The sequence below is a fragment of the Pseudorasbora parva genome, chromosome 2 (genome assembly GCF_024679245.1).
Source record: "Pseudorasbora parva isolate DD20220531a chromosome 2, ASM2467924v1, whole genome shotgun sequence".
NCBI lineage: Eukaryota > Metazoa > Chordata > Actinopteri > Cypriniformes > Gobionidae > Pseudorasbora > Pseudorasbora parva.
Genome location: NC_090173.1, coordinates 19,361,016 through 19,381,054, shown reverse-complemented (window position 1 = coordinate 19,381,054; position 20,039 = coordinate 19,361,016). Strand labels below are relative to the sequence as shown.

Sequence of the window (20,039 nt, the reverse complement as noted above, 5' to 3'; positions counted from 1 at the left end):
TTTTTCTAGCAACTATTGTATTATCTGAGGACCAAATTGTTTTATATAATCCCTTAACAATTTCGAAGTATTTTTTTTCGTGTTTAATGTATATGTCTACGCACTTTTGCATGCAAACTAGTTTATTAGTTGTTTATTAAAATTTGGTAATAAACTTTAAGCATTCATTATGCATAAAGTGAGCTCACGTAACTGCACAATATAAATGAATTCACAAAGACACGAAATAAAATCAAAAACAGATTTATTTATTTCGTGACGTCAATGGAACATGGCGGCGGCCAGAGAGATGTACGCCGAACGTTTTTAAGTTAATAAAATACATGAGTGAGTTCCAAAATTACACGATTATTTAAAAAAAAACATTTTCTAAGAGCTTGCAGTTACATGTGCAGGAATATATAATTAAGATTCTCATATGCGTCTTTAAAAGCAAGTGAATGAAGAATATGTAAACTCGTAATTTGTAGTTTTTTGAGTGCGCTCTTGCGCATGCGTCATTTTGTCGTCCGATTTGTTGTGCTGACAGTATTCTTATGTGCTTACTTGTTTTACACCTGTTTTTAAATTTCTAGTTTTTGTAGACATATTGCTTAATGCATCAGAAATATATACTTGTCAAAATATACAGTGTTTAATGCAAGAAGTGCCAAACGAACCCCTTTAAATGGCCAGAATTGGTTGTGGGCTCCTGAACACATTTGCACTATTGACTCTAATATTTCTGACTTCTGTACTTCACATCTTGGTGCACAAGGACAAGAGAGTATCATTAGCCTTTTCACCATCAAAACAATGGCAACATAGTTCAGATATCTCACAATGTGGTGCTCAATCGCTGAAGAACTACAGCAATAATCTCCATTTGTCTGCTGATCCCAGGACTCACACTAGTTCTGTTAGAGATCAGTGTCGTATAGTTGTGGAGAGCCGTGTCGACTGTGGCCGTGATAGATCTTTGAGTCGGGCCGATTGTGAAGGCAGAGGATGCTGCTATGTGCCTCTACCACAATCTGGAGTAGGAGGACCACCGTGGTGTTTCTACCCAGTCTGTTACCCAGGCTACCAAATGGGGCCCTTGTTGCCCGCAGAGAGGGGTCAAAGGGCCACGCTGACCCGTTCTGCACCCTCATACCTGCCCCGGGACATCCCCACACTGCAGCTAGATGTGATGGCCGAGTCTTTGGATCGTCTTCACCTCACTGTGAGCACTTCTTTTTAGTTATAAATCGTACAATTACAAATCAGATGTTGTAATTTGTGGAGGAATTTAATAGTCACATGATCTTTTCTTGAATTCTGGAAAATATAAACTTTTTATTTAATATTATTTATTTATTTATTTATTTGATCTATAATTAAGGCTAGAATACACTACATGGTTTTTGACCAGATAATTTTTTTGTATATATTATTTTTATTATTGTTTATTAAAGACATTCCTAAAATAAATTACTAATGGTTTCAGGGGTATCTTAACGAAAAACACAGAAATCTTCTACATTAACTTTAAAGCACATAGTATGATGGCATAGATTCTGGTTTTTAGCTTCAAACTAAGATTCCATCCAGCCGTACGAGATCAGATATTTTAAAACACTTATTGTTCACATATTTTTTCACTTATAAACCCAGTCATTTAGTGTACGATTCCCATTTTTCTCTGTGACCATTAACCAAGTCGGCAAGTGTATGATGCCTATATATTATAGTATGCCTATAGTGTTTGAAAAGCTGTAGAGATTTTAAAAGGCACATACTGTATTCCAGCCTTACTTTATCTTGCTGACTTTTCTTTACCACAGCTGAAGGATCCAGCATCTCCACGATACGAGGTCCCATTTGTGACATCCCAATCCAGGGGCCACAAGGACACACAAAACCCCCTCTATGATGTTGATTTCCAACCAGATCCGTTTGGGTTTATTGTACGGCGAAAATCCAATGGCCGTGTTCTGTAAGTGTTCTTCCTTTTTATTGTATTGTATTGTATTGTATTGTATGTTTTCAGCTTATATTGTGCTTCTTCTGTTTCTGGCTGGGGTGTCAATGACAGCCCCACATGTCTGTATGGTAAAACAATTTGGCACATTTTTTGGACAGGCCCTAAAAAGTCCTTAAACCAAATGTCAGGTCTCTTTCTTTACATTGCACAAATTAATTGTATTTTTTTCCTCTAGTTTGAATACTACAATAGGCCCCCTCCTGTTTGCAGATCAGTATCTCCAGCTCTCCACCACCATAGCTTCCTCTGTGATATCTGGACTGGGTGAACATTACACCCCCATCACGCTGGACTTCAACTGGAGCTCTGTTTCATTATGGAACAGAGACATGGCACCACATGTAAGACCGTCACATCATTTCACATTCTTCTTTAACTTCCATTTTATTCACAGCTGTACTTAATGTTTTATATGTTTTATATGGGCCTTTGTAGCGAAGTGCCAACCTGTATGGCTCCCATCCTTTCTTCCTAGTCCAAGAAGGTGATGGACAGGCACATGGAGTCTTCCTTCTCAACAGCAATGCAATGGGTAAAGCGTTTTGTTGTCTAAATTGGCTTCTTTTTTGGATCTCATTTCACATCGCTAAAAGTCTTGTAAATTGTAGAAGTGTTTATGCAGCCCGCTCCAGCATTGACATGGGTGACCGTCGGAGGAATACTGGACTTCTTCATCTTCTTAGGCCCAAGTCCTCAGAGTGTGATACAGCAGTACCATGAGGTTATAGGTATTTAACAATAGACAGTCCATATTGATTTTATAGTTTACCCACAGTGCAACTAATTGTGTTGTATCTTGACATTTGAGGTTATCCTATGATGCCACCCTACTGGTCACTGGGCTTCCACCTCTGTCGCTGGGGTTATACGTCCACCAACTTTACAAGAAGAGTGGTACAGCTCATGCGCCAGGCCAAGATCCCTCTAGTATGTCAATAAAATAAGTAATGGCTGTGTTTGGAAGTACCATAATGCATACTTAACAGAATATACCAATGGTTCTCAACAGGGGCTTCGCATTTTCCAAGTGGACCTCAAGATAACCTGTTAAAAGGATTTAAATTGCAAAATTAAGTCATTTTTAAGTGCGATTTCTAGACATGGTAAAGTCATGCAAATTAATACAAGCTTAAAACTACATTTATTACGCAGATTAGTGAGTAAACATTTTCACATTGACTATGAGGCTTTGAATGTTGTTGTGGACAATGTCGGGTATTGGAGTCAAAAGATTCTTTTCAAGAAGTTTGAGATCTACGGGTATAAACTGTGTGCTCACTGGCTATGTTTTGTAAAACAGTATAACTTAATGAGAACTGTAGTATGCTTTATTGTTGTCACATGAACATTTTTCTTTTGCTAATCCAATTTTATTTCAAATTGTTGTTCATGTTGCTTCTGGTTTGTTTGTCATTCTAGAAGTGGAAGGTCAAGTTGAATACATTGCATTGTGGGATACAGTACCAAACATGGTGCTCTCCGATTACTTATGAATGGGAGAAAGTGCAATGCCAAATATGGCGAGTAAGCCCCGCCTTCTAAGTGAAAGAGCCAATCGTTGATTAGTAAAGTCATTGCATCACTGCAGCTACCGTTGCTATAGAAACAGGCAGTGTTATGAGATACGCTTAGGATTGCACATTAGCTTTGTTCATGTTGAAAAAAATATTTTTTTTTTGTCGTTATTTGAGCATTTAGAAATACAATTTCTGGGAGTTGTTGTCAGATTTCATTGTTCATTTCAAATATGAAATTTAATCGTAAGCTTGTCGAAAACAGTTTTGGAGAATTTGATGTTTCTCCATTCAAAAAGAGAGGATGCATTCATGCCCAAGAGGCGTTTCAAAGATGGCCGCCGAGTTAAATGACTCTGTATATTGATATTACTGTTATAGGTAACATATACTGTATGTGGTTTGAAATTGGTCAAATGTGCTTGGAAAAACAAACATGATCAGAATATCACCTTGCATAATAATTATGCACAGTGTTTAAATTATAACATTGTATAAAAAATAATCGTGATTAATTGCATCCAAAGTAAGTGTGTTTACATATGTGTGTACTTTGTATAATTATACATAAATACACACATGAATGTATATGTTTAAGAAATATTTGCATGTACATATATACTCTATAGAGAGGGAACCAATTTTCTTTAAGCAAGTTTTACATGATAATTTTAATAACCTTCAAATCATTTCTGTAGGATGTGCAGTGGAATGATCTTGATTATGCGGACCAAAGAAGAGTTTTTACTTTTGATCCACAACGGTTTGGAGATCTGCCCCAAATGGTTGAAGAGCTCCATCAGCTGGGCATGAAGTATGTGCTCATTCTGGTACGTGGATAAAATTCTGTAGTAGAGATTCTTTACTCTTACCTTGTTTGCACTTGCTTGTGTGTAAAAATGTCAGTGATATCAATATATATTTTGAATATATTTATGCACACACTCACTGGTCACTTTATTAGGTACACCTGGCTTGCATGTACTGGGTTGGACCCCTTTTGCCTTCAGAACTACCTTTTGAATTCTTCGTGGGATAGATTGTGCTGGAAACATTCCTCTGAAATTATGGTTTATATTGACATGATAGCATCAAACAGTTTCTGCAGATGTGTCAGCGGCTCATCCATGATGTGAATATCCTGTTCCACCACATCCTAAAGCTGCTTTTATTATTATTGGATTGAGATCTGGTGACAGTAAGATCTTTGAGATGATTTTAGCTTTGTGACATGGTGTGTTATCCTAAAGATGATACACTGTGGTCATAAAGGGATGGACATGTTCATCAATAATTCCTCAGGTAGGATGTGGCATTTAAACAATTCTCAAATGGTACTAAGAGGCTTAAAGTGTTCCAACAAAAATATCCAAAAAGCCATTAACCTACTCCACCAGCAGCCTGAACCGTTGATACAAGACAGGATGAGGACCATGCTTTCATGTCGTTTACACCAAATTCTGACTCTACTATCTGAATGTCACAGTCGAAATCAAGACCCATCAGAACAGGCAACATTTTTCTAATCTTCAATTGTCCCGTTTTTGTGAGTCTGTTTGAATTGTAGCCTCAAAATTGTAGTTTGCTGTTCTTGGCTGACAGGAGTGTCACCGGTGTGTCTTCTGCTGCTGTAGCTCATCTGCTTCAAGGTTCATCCTGTGGAACATTCAGAGATGCTTAGGTTATTTGAGTTATCCGCCCAACAAAGTTTGGTCATTAAATATTTCCTCTCATTCAGGCCATTCTCTTTAAACCCTAGAGAAATATTACAGAAGATCAGCGGTTTATTTAATACTCAGACCAGCCTGCATGACACCAACAACCACACCACGTTCAAAGTCTCTTAAATCATAATTCTTCCACATTCTGATGCTCAGTTTGAACTTCAGCAGAGCGTCTTGACCAGGTCTATGCCTAAATGAATAAAGTTGCTGGCTGTTTAGATATTTGCGTTAAGAAGCAGTTGAAGTAAGAAGAACAGGTGTACCTAATAAAGTGGCCAGTAAGTGTGTGGATCTATACATAAGCAAATCATTGTTGAATAGCATGTGGTCTTGTGTTAGGATCCAGGCATCAGCAGTACGAGTCCTCCTGGTTCATACAAACCCTTTGATGATGGGCTGAAGAGGGGAGTGTTCATCACCAACTCCACTGGACAGATCCTAATTGGGAAGGTTAGTGCCAAATGAAGTATTACCTTTACTTAACGTTAGTCTTGATAATGTCCTTTACAAGATGTATTTTCTTTCTGCGCACCTTTATTATTAGTAGTATTGTAGTCATGATAGAATATGGAGGTGAGTATAAAGATTTTGCATATGTTAATAACCAGGTATGGCCAGGTCCAACAGCATTCCCAGATTTCGCCAATCCTACAACACAGGACTGGTGGATGGACTGTATTAGAGTCTTTCACAACAAGGTACCTGTGGATGGACTCTGGATAGTAAGTACTTATAAACTATACATGAACAAACAAAGGCTATTTTAAAAAGGCAACAAAAAAACAGGGCCACACTCTTTAAAGCTGTACTGTGTAGACCGTAACTTTTTTTTGGTTAAATCAAAATTTAAGCAACCAGCCAGTGTTCAAAACGATATCCTTACCATAGCCCGATTCACAACTGTAAGCTTGTAATAATGTGTTATAATTTGAGCGGTACTGGTGGAGTTTTGTGGGAAATTCAAGCATGTCTTTGCATCATTACATCACGTCTGAAGGAGTCCGGCTAGTAGGCTTTATCGCATGTGAGGGTGCTGAAGGTGGCGGATCATTTATAGCCTTTCTCACAGAAAAGATGATTGCTTGAATAATTAAATGTATCAGTTTGATGGCAGATTTTAATACAGAAAGGTCCGAATGACAATCGTCAGTGACAACTGGAGATTCATTCGTAGTCAAAAGCAAAAGATTAGACTGTACAGAAATTGAAATCTACAGGTAACGCTAATACACACTAAATACCCATAGTCACACAATGCTGATGTTGTTACCAAAGTATAACCGTTTAAAAACAAAGTATAACACTAATAATAATTTGCACAGTTTGAGCTAAGCGAATGTTATATTCAGTCACCGATAGAAGTGCGATTCATTGTAATGCTTTTTTTCTCAGTCGTTCAGAACAAAAGTGGCAGACGTTACTTACTTGTTCAAGATGTAGAAACTTTGATTTCGAAGTACAGTATCCATACCGGTGCAGTGAATGAATGAAAGCCTCATACTCTTCAATACATAAGATTTATCCGCGCTGAGGAGCTGGGACGATTCACATAGTAACAAGTACCCCAGAGTGCAGTCTGGACGATGGGGCGGGGCGACACATTGGGGCGGGGCGACACGTGTCGCTCCGCCCACATGTAATTTCATTGGTTTACAATACAACAAATCTTATTGGCGTAGACGGTTCAAGCCTGCGCATGCGCATTCCTTAATGTACGATTTTATGAATGAACCACACGGAATAGATTCATATAGTTTTAAAAGAAACAAAACGCAAAAACGAGCGCTTGGTGACGGTACCTCCGGCATAATTAAGGCTAATAGAGCTGTTTAACATTTGGCTTCTTCATCAGGGTCGGTGGATCAGAAAAAACTCGGATTTTACGCAAATGATAATTAATTATTAACTATAATATTGGACACCTCCGAACGCAAACGGCTAATTTTAGTTTACAGCATGACCAATCGTTTAAACGAGATTGTTGTCCAATTGTATAAAGTGCTAAAGCGGTATAAAGTCTTTCCCTGTTAATAAAATATGTGGGCCTATGTAGGTCTAATTTGTAGTTTTAAAGGTCCATATTTTATTGTAGGACTAAATAGCTAAGTGTCAACGGGCTAACATGTGACAAATTAGATATTAAAAATCCATTTATTTATCTACCCTCGCATTGTGCATGCTATAATCTGTGTACAAACGGGATGAAAATAATTTTCACTCCTGTAAATCTGTGCAACACTACCCGAGGATTTGCAGTAAATACCAAGAAGAGCAGTGATAGAAACATTTATTGCAATATACCCACAAAGAAGTTACACCGCGGAATATATTAATAATAGATTTTCATATATTAAAATTACTTAAATCAAAATAGATTGGCACTGTATTAATATTGTTTTCACATATATTAAACATATAACAGTTTAGCTATACATATGTTAATACAATAATTTGCAATATATGTGCATATTTTAATTTCTAATATATGTTAATATATTAGTTTTCTATATATGTAAATCTTTTGAATTATATATTAATGCAGCAGTTTAATATATTTTACATAAGTGTGCCTCCACATATGTAAATATTTTCGTTTTATAAACATCATTAAATTTGTAATGAAAGTCAAAATTTCATATTTTCCAGACAATGCAAAAATGTTGACCCAATGGATATAATCAAAATTTGTCTGCAGAGAACACATGCTAAACAACAATAGTTAGTGATTTTTATTGATGTTAACAAAAAGTAAAAGTACAGAGAGCATATATACATTTTACATTACATATATAGATAAACATTTATAGATTTTACATATATAAATTTAACTGCACAAAAAATAAAATTTTGCAAATCCAGACACAAATAGACTTTAACTCAAAATACAACGTTTTAATGTAAACTTGGATTTGCAAAAGGCCTGTCTCTTTCCTTTAATAGAGGGTGTGCGCTGATGTCACTCTCCCGTTGGGACACGACCCTCAGCTTGACTGAGTGGCAAAACATTCTGGAGCAGGGCTGACTTTAATAAGAGAAATTGCAGAAATGGGAGCAAAACAAGCTTCTTTTTTCCTGAAATAAATTAAATGTATTTGGATTCAACAGTGATTATTATAACGCGCCAAAGAACCAGTGTTTGGCCAGGAATTTATATGTACCTGATTCTGATGCCGGGGAAATATATAAAGCAAAGTGTGAAAACTTTATCTGTTAAACAAATACTATAAATACAGTTTAGGTAGCTCTAAATCCAGATGATTATATAATCGTCATATTACCCAGGCTTAAAAATTGTTAACGCAATAAGGCATTTCGGACATAATTACCATACACATTTGCTTTCTAAGAAAAACTGGGTTGGTCTATTTAACCATCCACCTTTGTAGAACACAATGCTCATTACAATGGATATTTTTTTTAACAAACACTAACAAAAATATAAATATTTAATTGGTGATTTGTCAATACAGTATATGACCTAGTATATGATTTTAGCCCAAAATTTTACATATCTAACATAAAATGTTCTGATGTCTGGATTCAGGTTGTTTCTGCGAATAGCAGCAATCTATTTGTTTGTCTTTCTGTAGCTTTCGGAAGGTTGTACAAAGATTGCGCTGATTTATTGTTGAATGTGCAATCAACTGTATCTATTTGTACCTAACCCTGTCCCAGATGTGTTTTGGGTGTTGTGCTGTTTTTTGCAGCATTCACGCTGAACACCAATCCTGCCACTCAGTGTTTTTGCCACTCAGTTGGTATAATACAGTAACACACCGTCTACTGGGACATCATGTGCATACTCTTATATTGGAACCTCAGTTCTACCAAACTGTTGCCTTCTCGTCCCGTTCTATGGCAGCATCTGAAACAAGAAAGAAGATAAAAAATGTTGGATTAGTCAGTGGCCACTTGAGGTGGTTGTGATTAAGTTATTTGTTGCATTCTGCAAGTTTCATAGCTTAAAACATCCTCCTCATTATAAACAAAGCATTGATTTAATCCAAAAATGGATGTTGCAGGATCTGTAATTATATTAGCACGAGACTGCTTCCAGAGCAAGACATCAATAAATACTATTTTGACAAAGAGAACTGATTGTCTCCTCTCCAACAATAAGCTGGGGTGTTCTGGTTCAATGTGGCTGTTGTCGTGTCATCAAGGTGGATGATGTACATTAGTGGTGGAGGAGATTCCCCCCTTCTATATGTAAAGCGCTATATAAATAACTATTAAAAAACAACCACCCCAAACTTTTGAATGGTACTATTGAATGTTTGAGATTTTACATACGGTACATAGGACCTCTGAGATAGGACCAGCAGTCCATCAGCATGGAATAATCTAGAAAAATAAAAATGAACAATTTGTCAAAGTGCCAAAAATATATTGTTTAAAATGTCAGTTTTAGAAGAAAAAATGCTTAAGCAGAGGTGAAATGCATGTTTTTTTTTTATATTTATTTTTTAGGTTTACTAATTTAGTATTGTTCATTCAGTGTCACTGTACATACTGTTTGATATTTGGATGTCAAAGCCTTCTTAAAACGAGTCATAAAATATATATCATTTTCATAAGAAATTTACAAATGCAAAGTGATACAGGTAAATGTTGTGAAAAAAATTATATTAACTTATTTAATTAGCTTTTTCAGTTCACCACCTGTATTTCTGTAAGGCTAAACCTTACAGTTTATGGATAGATGCTATATAAATGCTACATGTACAGCATTATCTACTGTGTTTGTGTACAAACTGTATTCGTAGTTTAGTGGCTTTCAATAATGCACATTCATATTATTAAATGTATTAAAGCTTTCCTTTGTTGTAAAGGTTTTTTCTGTCGCTCCTGAAATCATAGAACATTTGATCCATATTTGTTTACCATAAGAGACCAGAACAGGTTTCAACTACTTGGATTTTCGCACTCTGCGAGGTCCGTTAGGTTAAATAAATGTGCTTATTGCTATCATCCATTGACAAATTTATCAGCAAAACCTTTTTCATAACTATCAAAACCTCTCATCTAAACATAAAATGTGATTAAACGTAAAAAACAATAGTTAGCCCAAATTACCTCTTTTAAAAAACGTTAGTTCTGTTTTGTCTACTTCTTCAAAGACACTAACGTTACATTTCTATCAAGTAAATATAACATAGAATCGTTTCAATTAAAGGTAAGAAAAGTGTCAGGAACAGTAATGTGTATTACTTGTGTGATTTTATGGACTAAACTCACCTTAAAAGTGGCGAAAACAACAGCGAGAGCCGAATTTTTACTGCATGTTTGTCGTTTCCCCACACAGATGCAGGTAGCTCGTAGGTAGATCATTTCTAAAGACGTACATAAAGGAATGCGCATGCTCCCGCCGCAAGCGTCTACGCCAATAAGATTCGCTGGATTATAAACCAATGAAATTGGGTGTAGGCGGAGCGACACGTGTCGCCCCGCCTTAATGTGTCGCCCCGCCCCATCGTCCAGACTGCACTCTGGGGTTACTCCATAGTAAAGATGATTATGCCGCAAATAACTGCAATTGCAGGTTTCAAACAGAGATGGCAACAAAGAGGCAAAATTTACGAACTGCAGCATTAACTACTGTATTGTATTTTTTATATATATATATATATATATATATATATATATATATATATATATATATATATATATATATATATATATATATATATATATAATTTAAGACTAATTCACACCAATAATGATAACTATAAAGATAACAATAACTATATCCACACCAGCGGACAATATCGTTCTGTTTTTTTCTAGGTGCATGCTGCAATTTTATCATTTGCTGCTTTAAATGCTCGAGCTCTTTGAAGTAGAAGGGAATCTGATTGGCTCTCAACGATTATTTGTCATCTGAAAAAAAAAAATGATATAGCTTCTCTGTGTAGTTAGTTGTGGTGTGGACTCTCCTATTCTTGTATATTTAGACTGATTTTTACAACTGTATCTTTATTGTTAAATGGCATACTACCATACTAATTTATATTTTTACAGTATGTATGCTGTGTGATCTGGAATATCTGGATGACCACTTTTTTATTATTTATATGATTTACTATTATTTATAGATTGCACAGTATTATTTATAGCTAACTTCTACATTTCTTTGAATTTCTGCTCACAGGACATGAATGAGCCATCAAATTTTGTCCAGGGATCTGTGGATGGATGTCCTGACTCTGACTTGGAAAAGCCGCCTTATACACCAGGTCAGAACAGTAAAGTCTTGGTATACTATATAAAATGATTATTACTGATTTGTTGTGACCTGTGTGAAGAGATCTGTCTGGGATTACAGGTGTGATTGGATGTCAGTTAAACTCAGGAACTTTGTGTATGTCCGCTCAGCAGTATCTGTCCAATCATTACAATCTGCACAATCTCTACGGGCTGACCGAGGCCATTGCCACCCACAGGTCAGAGAAATACTCATGCAAACAGTAAATATCTCACATGACATGGGGAAAAGTTCATTCCTGAATAGATCCATTTGTTAAGTTTTGACATTTTTACCAACTTTTCACTCATTTGTATTTTAGGGCATTGTTGAAAGTAAAGGGCACACGTCCATTTGTCCTGTCCCGGTCGTCTTTTCCAGGACTGGGCCGTTTCTCTGCACACTGGACTGGAGATGTGCAGAGTGACTGGGAGCAACTGCGCTTTTCAATACCTGGTGAGAGATTGTGCTAAAATAAACTACCACCTAGAAATGGAAATGTTTTGGAGCATAAGCTGAGAAGTGACATGCACATGTCTTTTGTCTTTGTCATTTTTTTTGTTCTTAATACTTGCAACGTTTTGCACGTTTTGTCTCTGTTGTTGGTTTATTGCTGTGTGTGTGTGCCAGCTGTGCTCCTGTTTGGACTGTATGGCGTTCCATTAGTGGGAGCAGATATATGTGGATTTGGTGGAGACACTACTGAAGAGCTGTGTGTGCGCTGGACACAACTCGGAGCCTTTTACCCTTTTATGAGAAACCATAACGACAAACCCAATGCTGTGAGATATCAATAAACAATTTACAGCCATCTAGAAGAGAAAATTCATAGATTAATATTGTATGCCGTTCAAAATTTTGGAAATATTACTATTTTTAATCTTTTTGAAAAGTCTTTTATGCATTTATTTGATCAAAAATACTGAAAAAAATGATTAAAAACATGTAATTTATTCCTGTGATCAAAGCTGTATTTTCAGCATCATTACTCCAGTCTTCAGTGTCACACGATCCTTCAGAAATCATAATAATATGATCATTTGATACTTGGTTATTATCAATGTTGGAAACAGTTGTGCTGCTTAATACTTTTGGAGCCTGTGATACTTTTTTCAGTTGAATACTTTATTCATTGATTAATAAAAAGGAACAGCATTTATTGAAAATAGATCTTTTCTTATTTATAGAAAAACTTTTCTAACAATATAAATCGTTATTATCGCGTTTTTATCAATTTAGCACATCCTTGCTAAAGTAAACTATGAATTATTTTCACACAAAAAAGAAAGTCCCAAACTTTTGACTTTTTAAATTATTATTCGTCAAAGAATCCTGAAGTATCACAGGTTATAAAACAAAATTGAACTGTTTCCAACATTGATAATAATCATCATATTATTATGATTTCTGAAGTATCATGTGACACTGAAGACTGGAGTAACGATGCTAAAAATTCAGCTTTAATCACAGAAATAAAGGAAATTTTAAACTACATTAAAATTTAAATGGTACACTTACAATATTACAGTTTATTTTCTGTATTTTAAGTCAAATAAATGCAGGCTTGATGAGCATAAGAGACTTTTTTTTAAAACATTAAAAAAATAGAAGTTTCAAAACTTTGTATGTATATAATTTTCATTAATTTACATTATTAGTAATGTATGAATTTCTTCTCATGTTTCACACTTAGCCCCAAGAGCCGTATGTATTTAGCCAGCAAGCCCAAGATGCCATGAGGACTGTGACTACACTGCGATACTCCCTCCTGCCGTTCCTCTACACACTGCTCCATCATGCACACACCTCCGCCAGCACCGTGGCCCGCTCCCTCTTCCTTGAGTACACATGCTCATTGCAGATCAATATCTCTTTAAAGGGTTACTTCAGCGATTAGCATATGGCTTTGTATCAGTAGAAACCCTGGAGTATATTCAAATTATTGTGCTTTCCCCCCTCATATCTCCCTGAGACGAGAGATTTATGCATTTTATTTCTGGAAAAATTCCTCCTATGATGCAAATTGACGATTTTTGCATCATAGGAGGAATGTTTGCCCAAAGGCTAAAGACTACAGCCAGCAGAGGGAGCCATTACCGCATGTTTTGAATCCGCGCATGGGGGATGGGAGATTACAACTCAGCTTGCAGAGAGAGCTCCGCTGGCAGCTACAGGCACTCATTTAAACGGAGCTATGGCATGCAATGTAAGTCTTTTAACTTCTCAAATTAATTTCTATGAAAGTTAAGCTTGTAAAGGCATGAACTGAAAAGCGCCAGACTGAACTCGCGTTGTGAATGTATGCCGCGAGTGTAGTCGCATTTACCTCAGCTCTCATCACTCCTACAGTTAGTGCTCAGTGCTGTGATACTCGCGCGGTGACTCACTCATTATATTGAACAGACACGTTCAGTTTTTAATTGTTTTGTCTTCTCTAACACAGTCACTGTAATCAAGTTGGTGGCGTTGGGAATGGCACAGGGCAGCAAAGCATTCTGGGAATTGTAGTCTTTCATCCCCATGGGACAAAAATACATTTTCTGTCTTTTCTCAGTCTAGAAGACACCAAATTCAAAAATAATTTCACATTTCTACTACATTGATGACCCAGTTTAAATACAGATTCATCTTCCCAGCGCTGAAGTACCCCTTTAACTGAGCTCAGCGATGACCTCTTCTCTGAGATTGCTCGTTTCTTTCAGGTTCCCAACTGATCCACATTGCCAGACCATAGATAGGCAGTTCCTGTGGGGGAGTTCACTGCTTATCAGTCCGGTTCTGGACCAGGGAGCAGTGGAGGTGACGGCTTATCTCCCCCTGGGGACTTGGTACAGTCTGCACAATGTAATCCTTCATCTTATACTATACCCTACATACAATACACTACCAGTGAAAAGTTTAGAAAAAGTCATATTTTCATATATAATGTAATTCAAATGTATATGATATGACTCCTTAAAGGCAAAGGAAACTGAATCCTCTGTGTTTTCTTATAGGGGCAAGCGTTTTACAGTAAAGGGCAATACATTCTGTTCCCTGCCCCTTTGGACACCATTAACATTCATGTGAGAGAGGGGAGCATCATCCCGCAGCAGGTGGTGCAAATACTACATCAAAAGCCCTATTCGCACGGGACTAGTATTATCTGGGGACCTCTGGTTATTTGTAATAATTGAGAATGTCTGTGATCTTAATCCTGTGCGAATCGGCCATGTCTGTAATTTGTAAAGTACAAATTTTCCTGCAAATGACCTACCATATTTCTCTGAACACCGAGGTCCTGTGATGATGGCAGTCCCGTGCGACTCGGCATCTCTGTGATTTGGCCAGGATTAGGCGGATCGTATATCATTTTTGCAATGTTTTTCTTTCCTGTGTGCATTTCTATCTTTATCTTTCATGAAGAATGAAGGCTGCATTCATAATGCGCACCGTTATGAATTCCCGCACGGATTATACTTTCACTTTAGAATGAGTACCAATCTGAGAGTAAATTGCTTGAATGGTGTGTTTAATATTAATATCAATACTATTCTTAATGAAAAACATAACCGAACAAGCTTAAATGGGCTCTTTTACATGTACCTTTGAAACTGAATCTTCCGCCGTGTATTGTCAGCTTCTCACTCGTGATAAATGAAATCTGACTCCTGCCGCCGGTCTGAGCTCAGATCAGTTTTTAATTGTAGCGTCTGTTCTTTAACTAAACAAAATTATTTTTATTACTATAAAACAATCCAAACGATATCGATACATATGACTGTTTATGATTTCATACAGCTATATCTATAACAAAGTCTTGACATCATATCCCGGAGATAAGTCAGTAAATTGGAGTAAAAACACAGGCTTTGCTTATCCCGTGCGAATGCGCCACGCAAAACTCAGATGTGGGGGAGTCATTTCTAAATCACAGAGGTCCCTACATAATACTAATACCGTGCGAATAGGGTTTATGAATAATATCTCATTTATGCTGTGTAGCATGTGAACTTCTGCTATGTCTTATTCGTTTCCCAGGTTCCCGCATTGACCACTACAGCATCTCGCAGAAACCCTTTCGCTCTGATCGTGGCACTGTGTGCAGAAAATTGGGCCAGAGGGGATCTTTTCTGGGATGATGGGGAAAGTCTGGACACTTTTGAGCAGGGAGATTATTCATATGTTCTCTTCTTTGCTGGAGAGGTATGAAATATGGTGAATTTTGCTTGCATGTTGAATTGAATGGTTTTGGATGAGGATTTTTCTATCGAACATCTGTTTCCCATTGTTATCCTATGTTAGAGCAGTCCAAAATGAATCATTTCATAAGGCAGTAAAATTGTTATGGCTATGAACAGATTGTATGTGCAATTTATAAAAAATTAAGACCACTAATGCAAGTTAAAATTTAGCATACAAATTGATTATAGTTGAATATTTAAGAGATATGGTCTCATTAATTTGAGATTTAATCTATTATTTATTTGATACTTTATTCCCCTGTAGTCTTATGTGGTCAGTAAGCCAGTCAAACTTAACAGATCTCTCGATCATTTGGTCCTCGGGGAAGTACGAGTTTTCGGAGTTCAGACTCGACCTACAGCAGTGTGGGCCAATGGGCAAAAGGTTCAAGACTTCTCATACAGCCCAGACACCAAGGTATGCATCAAGATCTGAGGCGTAGATTTGTGTTAGTCTACCTATTCTGGTTTACTTCTACTCTGGTTAGTATGTATAAATCATGGTGATTAATATGTATTTCATATTTAATTTTAATGGACCTTTTTCACAGACTTTGACGAGTTCCACAGTTATTAACATTGCAAATCTAGGCTATGTCTGAAATCGCCCCCTATATGATTTCAGAGGGCTCTATTTGAGGGAAAAGCCATTTGTAGTGGTGTCCGAAACCATAGTGGACATTACTGGGGCACTCATTCAATTCCACATTGCACCGCAATGACGAGTATACAGTCGTACGCTTAACAGCTGTCCGAGTTCACACGCTCGTTTTCATTCACTCCTCTAAGTGAACTGTATTTGTGGACTAAGGCAGGGCATTGTGATTGAGGGGTTTAGGGGCAATTTCAGATTCATCCCTTGCAAAGATTAAATTTATAATGCTATATTTTGTGTTATATTACCTTGGCAGTAAATTATAAAACTAATTAAAGGACATTGATGTAAGAATCTCCAAGTAAAACTTGCTTTTTTATTGCCAATGTGTGAACAGCTTAGCCTGACAAGCCAGACCCACATCAAGATGTTTGGTCTGGAAACTCACCATAGACAGGGCTCAATCTGAGGGGCGGGATAAACGGTTGTCTTTCAAACTCCCTTTGCACGCGATAGGATAGCGCTACACCAACCAGAGCAACGAAGGTGAAACAGAGCTTGTTGATAGATTAAACATTCGCCGTATCCGGTCAGCAAAACTCCGAACACATCTTCCCTTTTTAAGAATGACTTCAGTGCCGTTCTTTGTTCTTTTCTCAGAGAAAAGCTTAACTCCAAGTCTTCCAGAGTCGTGGTCAAAGCTGATTCGAAAGATCGCCGTTCGCCAGTTTCTGTGTTTACTAGAAGCACACAAACGCAACTCAGCCGTCGTCATTATGTTATGGCCCGACCAGAGTTTGGCAGTTACAGCTCAGAAGGGTATTGAGAGTTGCTAGATGACACTCGCGGCAGGTTAGATTTGCTGCCGCTAGGGTGCGTCTAGATTTCTAGGCTATGAACAGCTTGTAATATAAAAAAAGACCTTCCTAGGTTGTCTATGAAAGCCTGTAGACTGATTATGTGAAGGACTCGGGATGTTTTTTTGCCGGGAAAATCAAAAGGATGCTAGGTTTACACATGCTCCTGAAAGCCTCTCTTCCTTTCAATGATGTTTAGACCCATTATGTACTGTAATGTCAATGTGTCAGGAAAAGAAAAGGAATTATTTCAAACTATAGTTTCACATAGGCTATACTTTGAAATCAAACTATTGTTAATCGCAGAGCTTGTGCAAACATACCCACATCACTACAATCAGATGCTTTCTTAACTACTTTTTTCTCACCGCTGTCATTTTTATCTTTTTTGTGTGTGTTTTTTTTGTTATTGTGAATAAAGCTTGCAGCACTTATTTACATATTCATCTAAACACCACTCTCAGGAGCATGGACAGTGGACAACAAAAAAAATCTTTCAATTTTACTTCTAAACATTTTCTTCTAAACACAAAACAGTTTTTCGAGGCCTTGATTCATGTTCAGTCTCTTGTACGTTCCATGCGTACGAGTGCGAGCATAAGCAATACATTTCTGTAGTTCACTTAGCGCCCACCGGTGTCACTAATAAATATATATATAGCCCCTTTAAAGGGTTAGTTCACGCAAAAAAAAATTACAAATATAAGAAAAATAACCATATATATAACTTTTTTAACTATAATCATTCGCTTCCATCCTTCAGGCATAAAAGTGACCTCACCTGTGACCTTACGTATGACATATTGACAAATGCAGAAGTGCAGAGGATAGAGCAAAACAAAACACTGGACACCCTATTTGTTTAAACCGCGAGACTCTCACCAAAAGGCCTTTATTAACCCACTGGAGCCGTGTGGATTACTTTTATAATTGATGGATGCATTTTTTTGAGCTTCAAAATCCAAGGTACCATTCTCTAACATTATAAAACCCAGAAAAGCCGGGATATTTTTAATATAACTCAGATTGTGATTGGTTGAAAGAAGACAGTCATATACACCTAGGATGGCTTGAGGGTGAAGAAATTATGGGATCATTTTCATTTGTGACCCTAACCCTTTAACACCACTGCAAGAGTGTTTCTAATATTACCGCTGAGGGAGTCCCATCATTCTCGATCTGACGGCTGTAATCAATCTTTTGGAATGGCCAAATCATGGGTTATTTTAAATTGGAGCAAACAGGAATGCAAAAATGATTTTTACTGTCATTTACGGTCACAGTTGACCACTTCTGCATCTGTGAACCTCGGAAATGTGAAAAGGGTCCATATGTTTTGATAATAAAAAGCTTTCATAAAGTTGTTGATTTGTGTGTGTCTGTGTGTGTCTGTGTCTGTGTCTGTGTCTGTGTCTGTGTGTGTGTGTGTGTGTGTGTGTGTGTGTGTGTGTGTGTGTGTGTGTGTGTGTGTGTGTGTGTGTGTGTGTGTTTGTGTGTTTGTGTGTTTGTGTGTCTGTGTCTGTGTCTGTGTCTGTGTCTGTGTCTGTGTCTGTCTGTGTGTGTGTGTGTGTGTGTGTGTGTGTGTGTGTGTGTGTGTGTGTGTGTGTGTGTGTGTGTGTGTGTGTGTGTGTGTGTGTGTGTGTGTGTGTGTGTGTGTGTTGTGTGTGTTGTGTGTGTGTGTGTTTTTTTTTGCAGGTTCTTACAGTGCCAGGTCTGGAGTTACCCATGACAGCCATGTTGACCGTACAGTGGAGCTGATGAGAAATCGCGGCTGTGTAAATGTTCTGTACTTTGGATATTTTGAGTGTGAATTGCTTTAGATGAAAGTCTTAATGTAAATGTAATAATGCACAGCATGTTTCTACTGTACATTGTATTTTAAATGTTGTTTTTGTTTAAAATAAATGTTAATTTGTATTAAATGTTCTTATTGCTTTTATTGATGTGTGACAGTGATCACAATAATAAGCATCTCCCTTGATTTTAGATCATAATAATGTTTTCCTGTTCATTTTAAATATCAAAGAAATAATATGAAGATGTGTTATTATTGTTCTTTTTGCTGTTATTTTGTTGGTTTTGTGGTTGTGTTATTATTATAATTGTTATTATTTAGATTATACAAATAACTAAAGTAATACATATACATATGGCTATTGGATAAAACATTTTAAATTTAAACTTAGATTAAATGTAATTGTAGTCAAACCGATGAATTGCCTCTAACAAATGTGTGTGTGTGTGTGTGTGTGTGTGTGTGTGTGTGTGTGTGTGTGTGTGTGTGTGTGTGTGTGTGTGTGTGTGTGTGTGTGTGTGTGTGTGTGTGTGTGTGTGTGTGTGTGTTAACAAACACTTTTTTGTGAAAACAAAAAATACTTTTTTGAGAGAGTAACAAATTACTCTCTCAAAAAAGTATTCAATTACTTACTAATTACTTCCTAAATCCTTTATCAACCTCAAATAGTTAAGTAATTCAAGAATAGACATGAAACGGCTATTTTAATTAATTCAAATAAATAATACAAAACTACATAAATTGTCCTTATTAAATGACCAAAGTATTACAAATGTGAAATGTGAAAAGGATACATAAAAAACACGCATTTTAAAGTACGACTTTACATTTTGATGTGAATTCCACTATTGTATTATATATAATTGTTCTATACACTGTATTAAGTTCAATTATTTGTGAACAAACTCTAATAAAATTACAGAAAAAATAAGAGTAATCCCATACTTTACTTTTTATGGGGGAAATTAATTAAATTATAGTTACACCCAACACTATGCATACATAGCCTACATATGTGTGTGTGAATAGGCCTATATGTATAGTCAGATGTACACACACACACACACAGGCATATACATATA

At 36.7% G+C, this 20,039-nt stretch overlaps 1 protein-coding gene across 1 annotated transcript; it reads left to right on the top strand.

The window, feature by feature from the left end:
• Nucleotides 1-114: 114 nt before the first annotated feature.
• gaa (alpha glucosidase) lies at nt 115-19,045 on the top strand. Its single transcript, XM_067458442.1, has 19 exons — nt 115-1,204; nt 1,806-1,957; nt 2,181-2,346; nt 2,441-2,537; nt 2,614-2,733; nt 2,814-2,932; nt 4,218-4,349; nt 5,583-5,693; nt 5,852-5,965; nt 11,395-11,479; nt 11,569-11,686; nt 11,810-11,943; nt 12,118-12,269; nt 13,181-13,329; nt 14,190-14,331; nt 14,484-14,582; nt 15,508-15,672; nt 15,976-16,128; nt 18,858-19,045. Exons 1-19 carry the CDS (start codon nt 668-670, stop codon nt 18,918-18,920), a joined length of 2,808 nt encoding a protein of 935 aa, XP_067314543.1. The 5' UTR covers nt 115-667; the 3' UTR covers nt 18,921-19,045.
• Nucleotides 19,046-20,039: the final 994 nt, after the last annotated feature.

Bases quoted from the DNA above. Each gene is read 5' to 3' on its own strand.
- gaa (XM_067458442.1), top strand. From the start codon at position 668: ATGGCCAGAATTGGTTGTGGGCTCCTGAACACATTTGCACTATTGACT. The intron at 1,205-1,805 runs GTGAGCACTTCT...TCTTTACCACAG, and splicing joins TGGATCGTCTTCACCTCACT to CTGAAGGATCCAGCATCTCC. The intron at 1,958-2,180 runs GTAAGTGTTCTT...TTTTTCCTCTAG, and splicing joins AAATCCAATGGCCGTGTTCT to TTTGAATACTACAATAGGCC.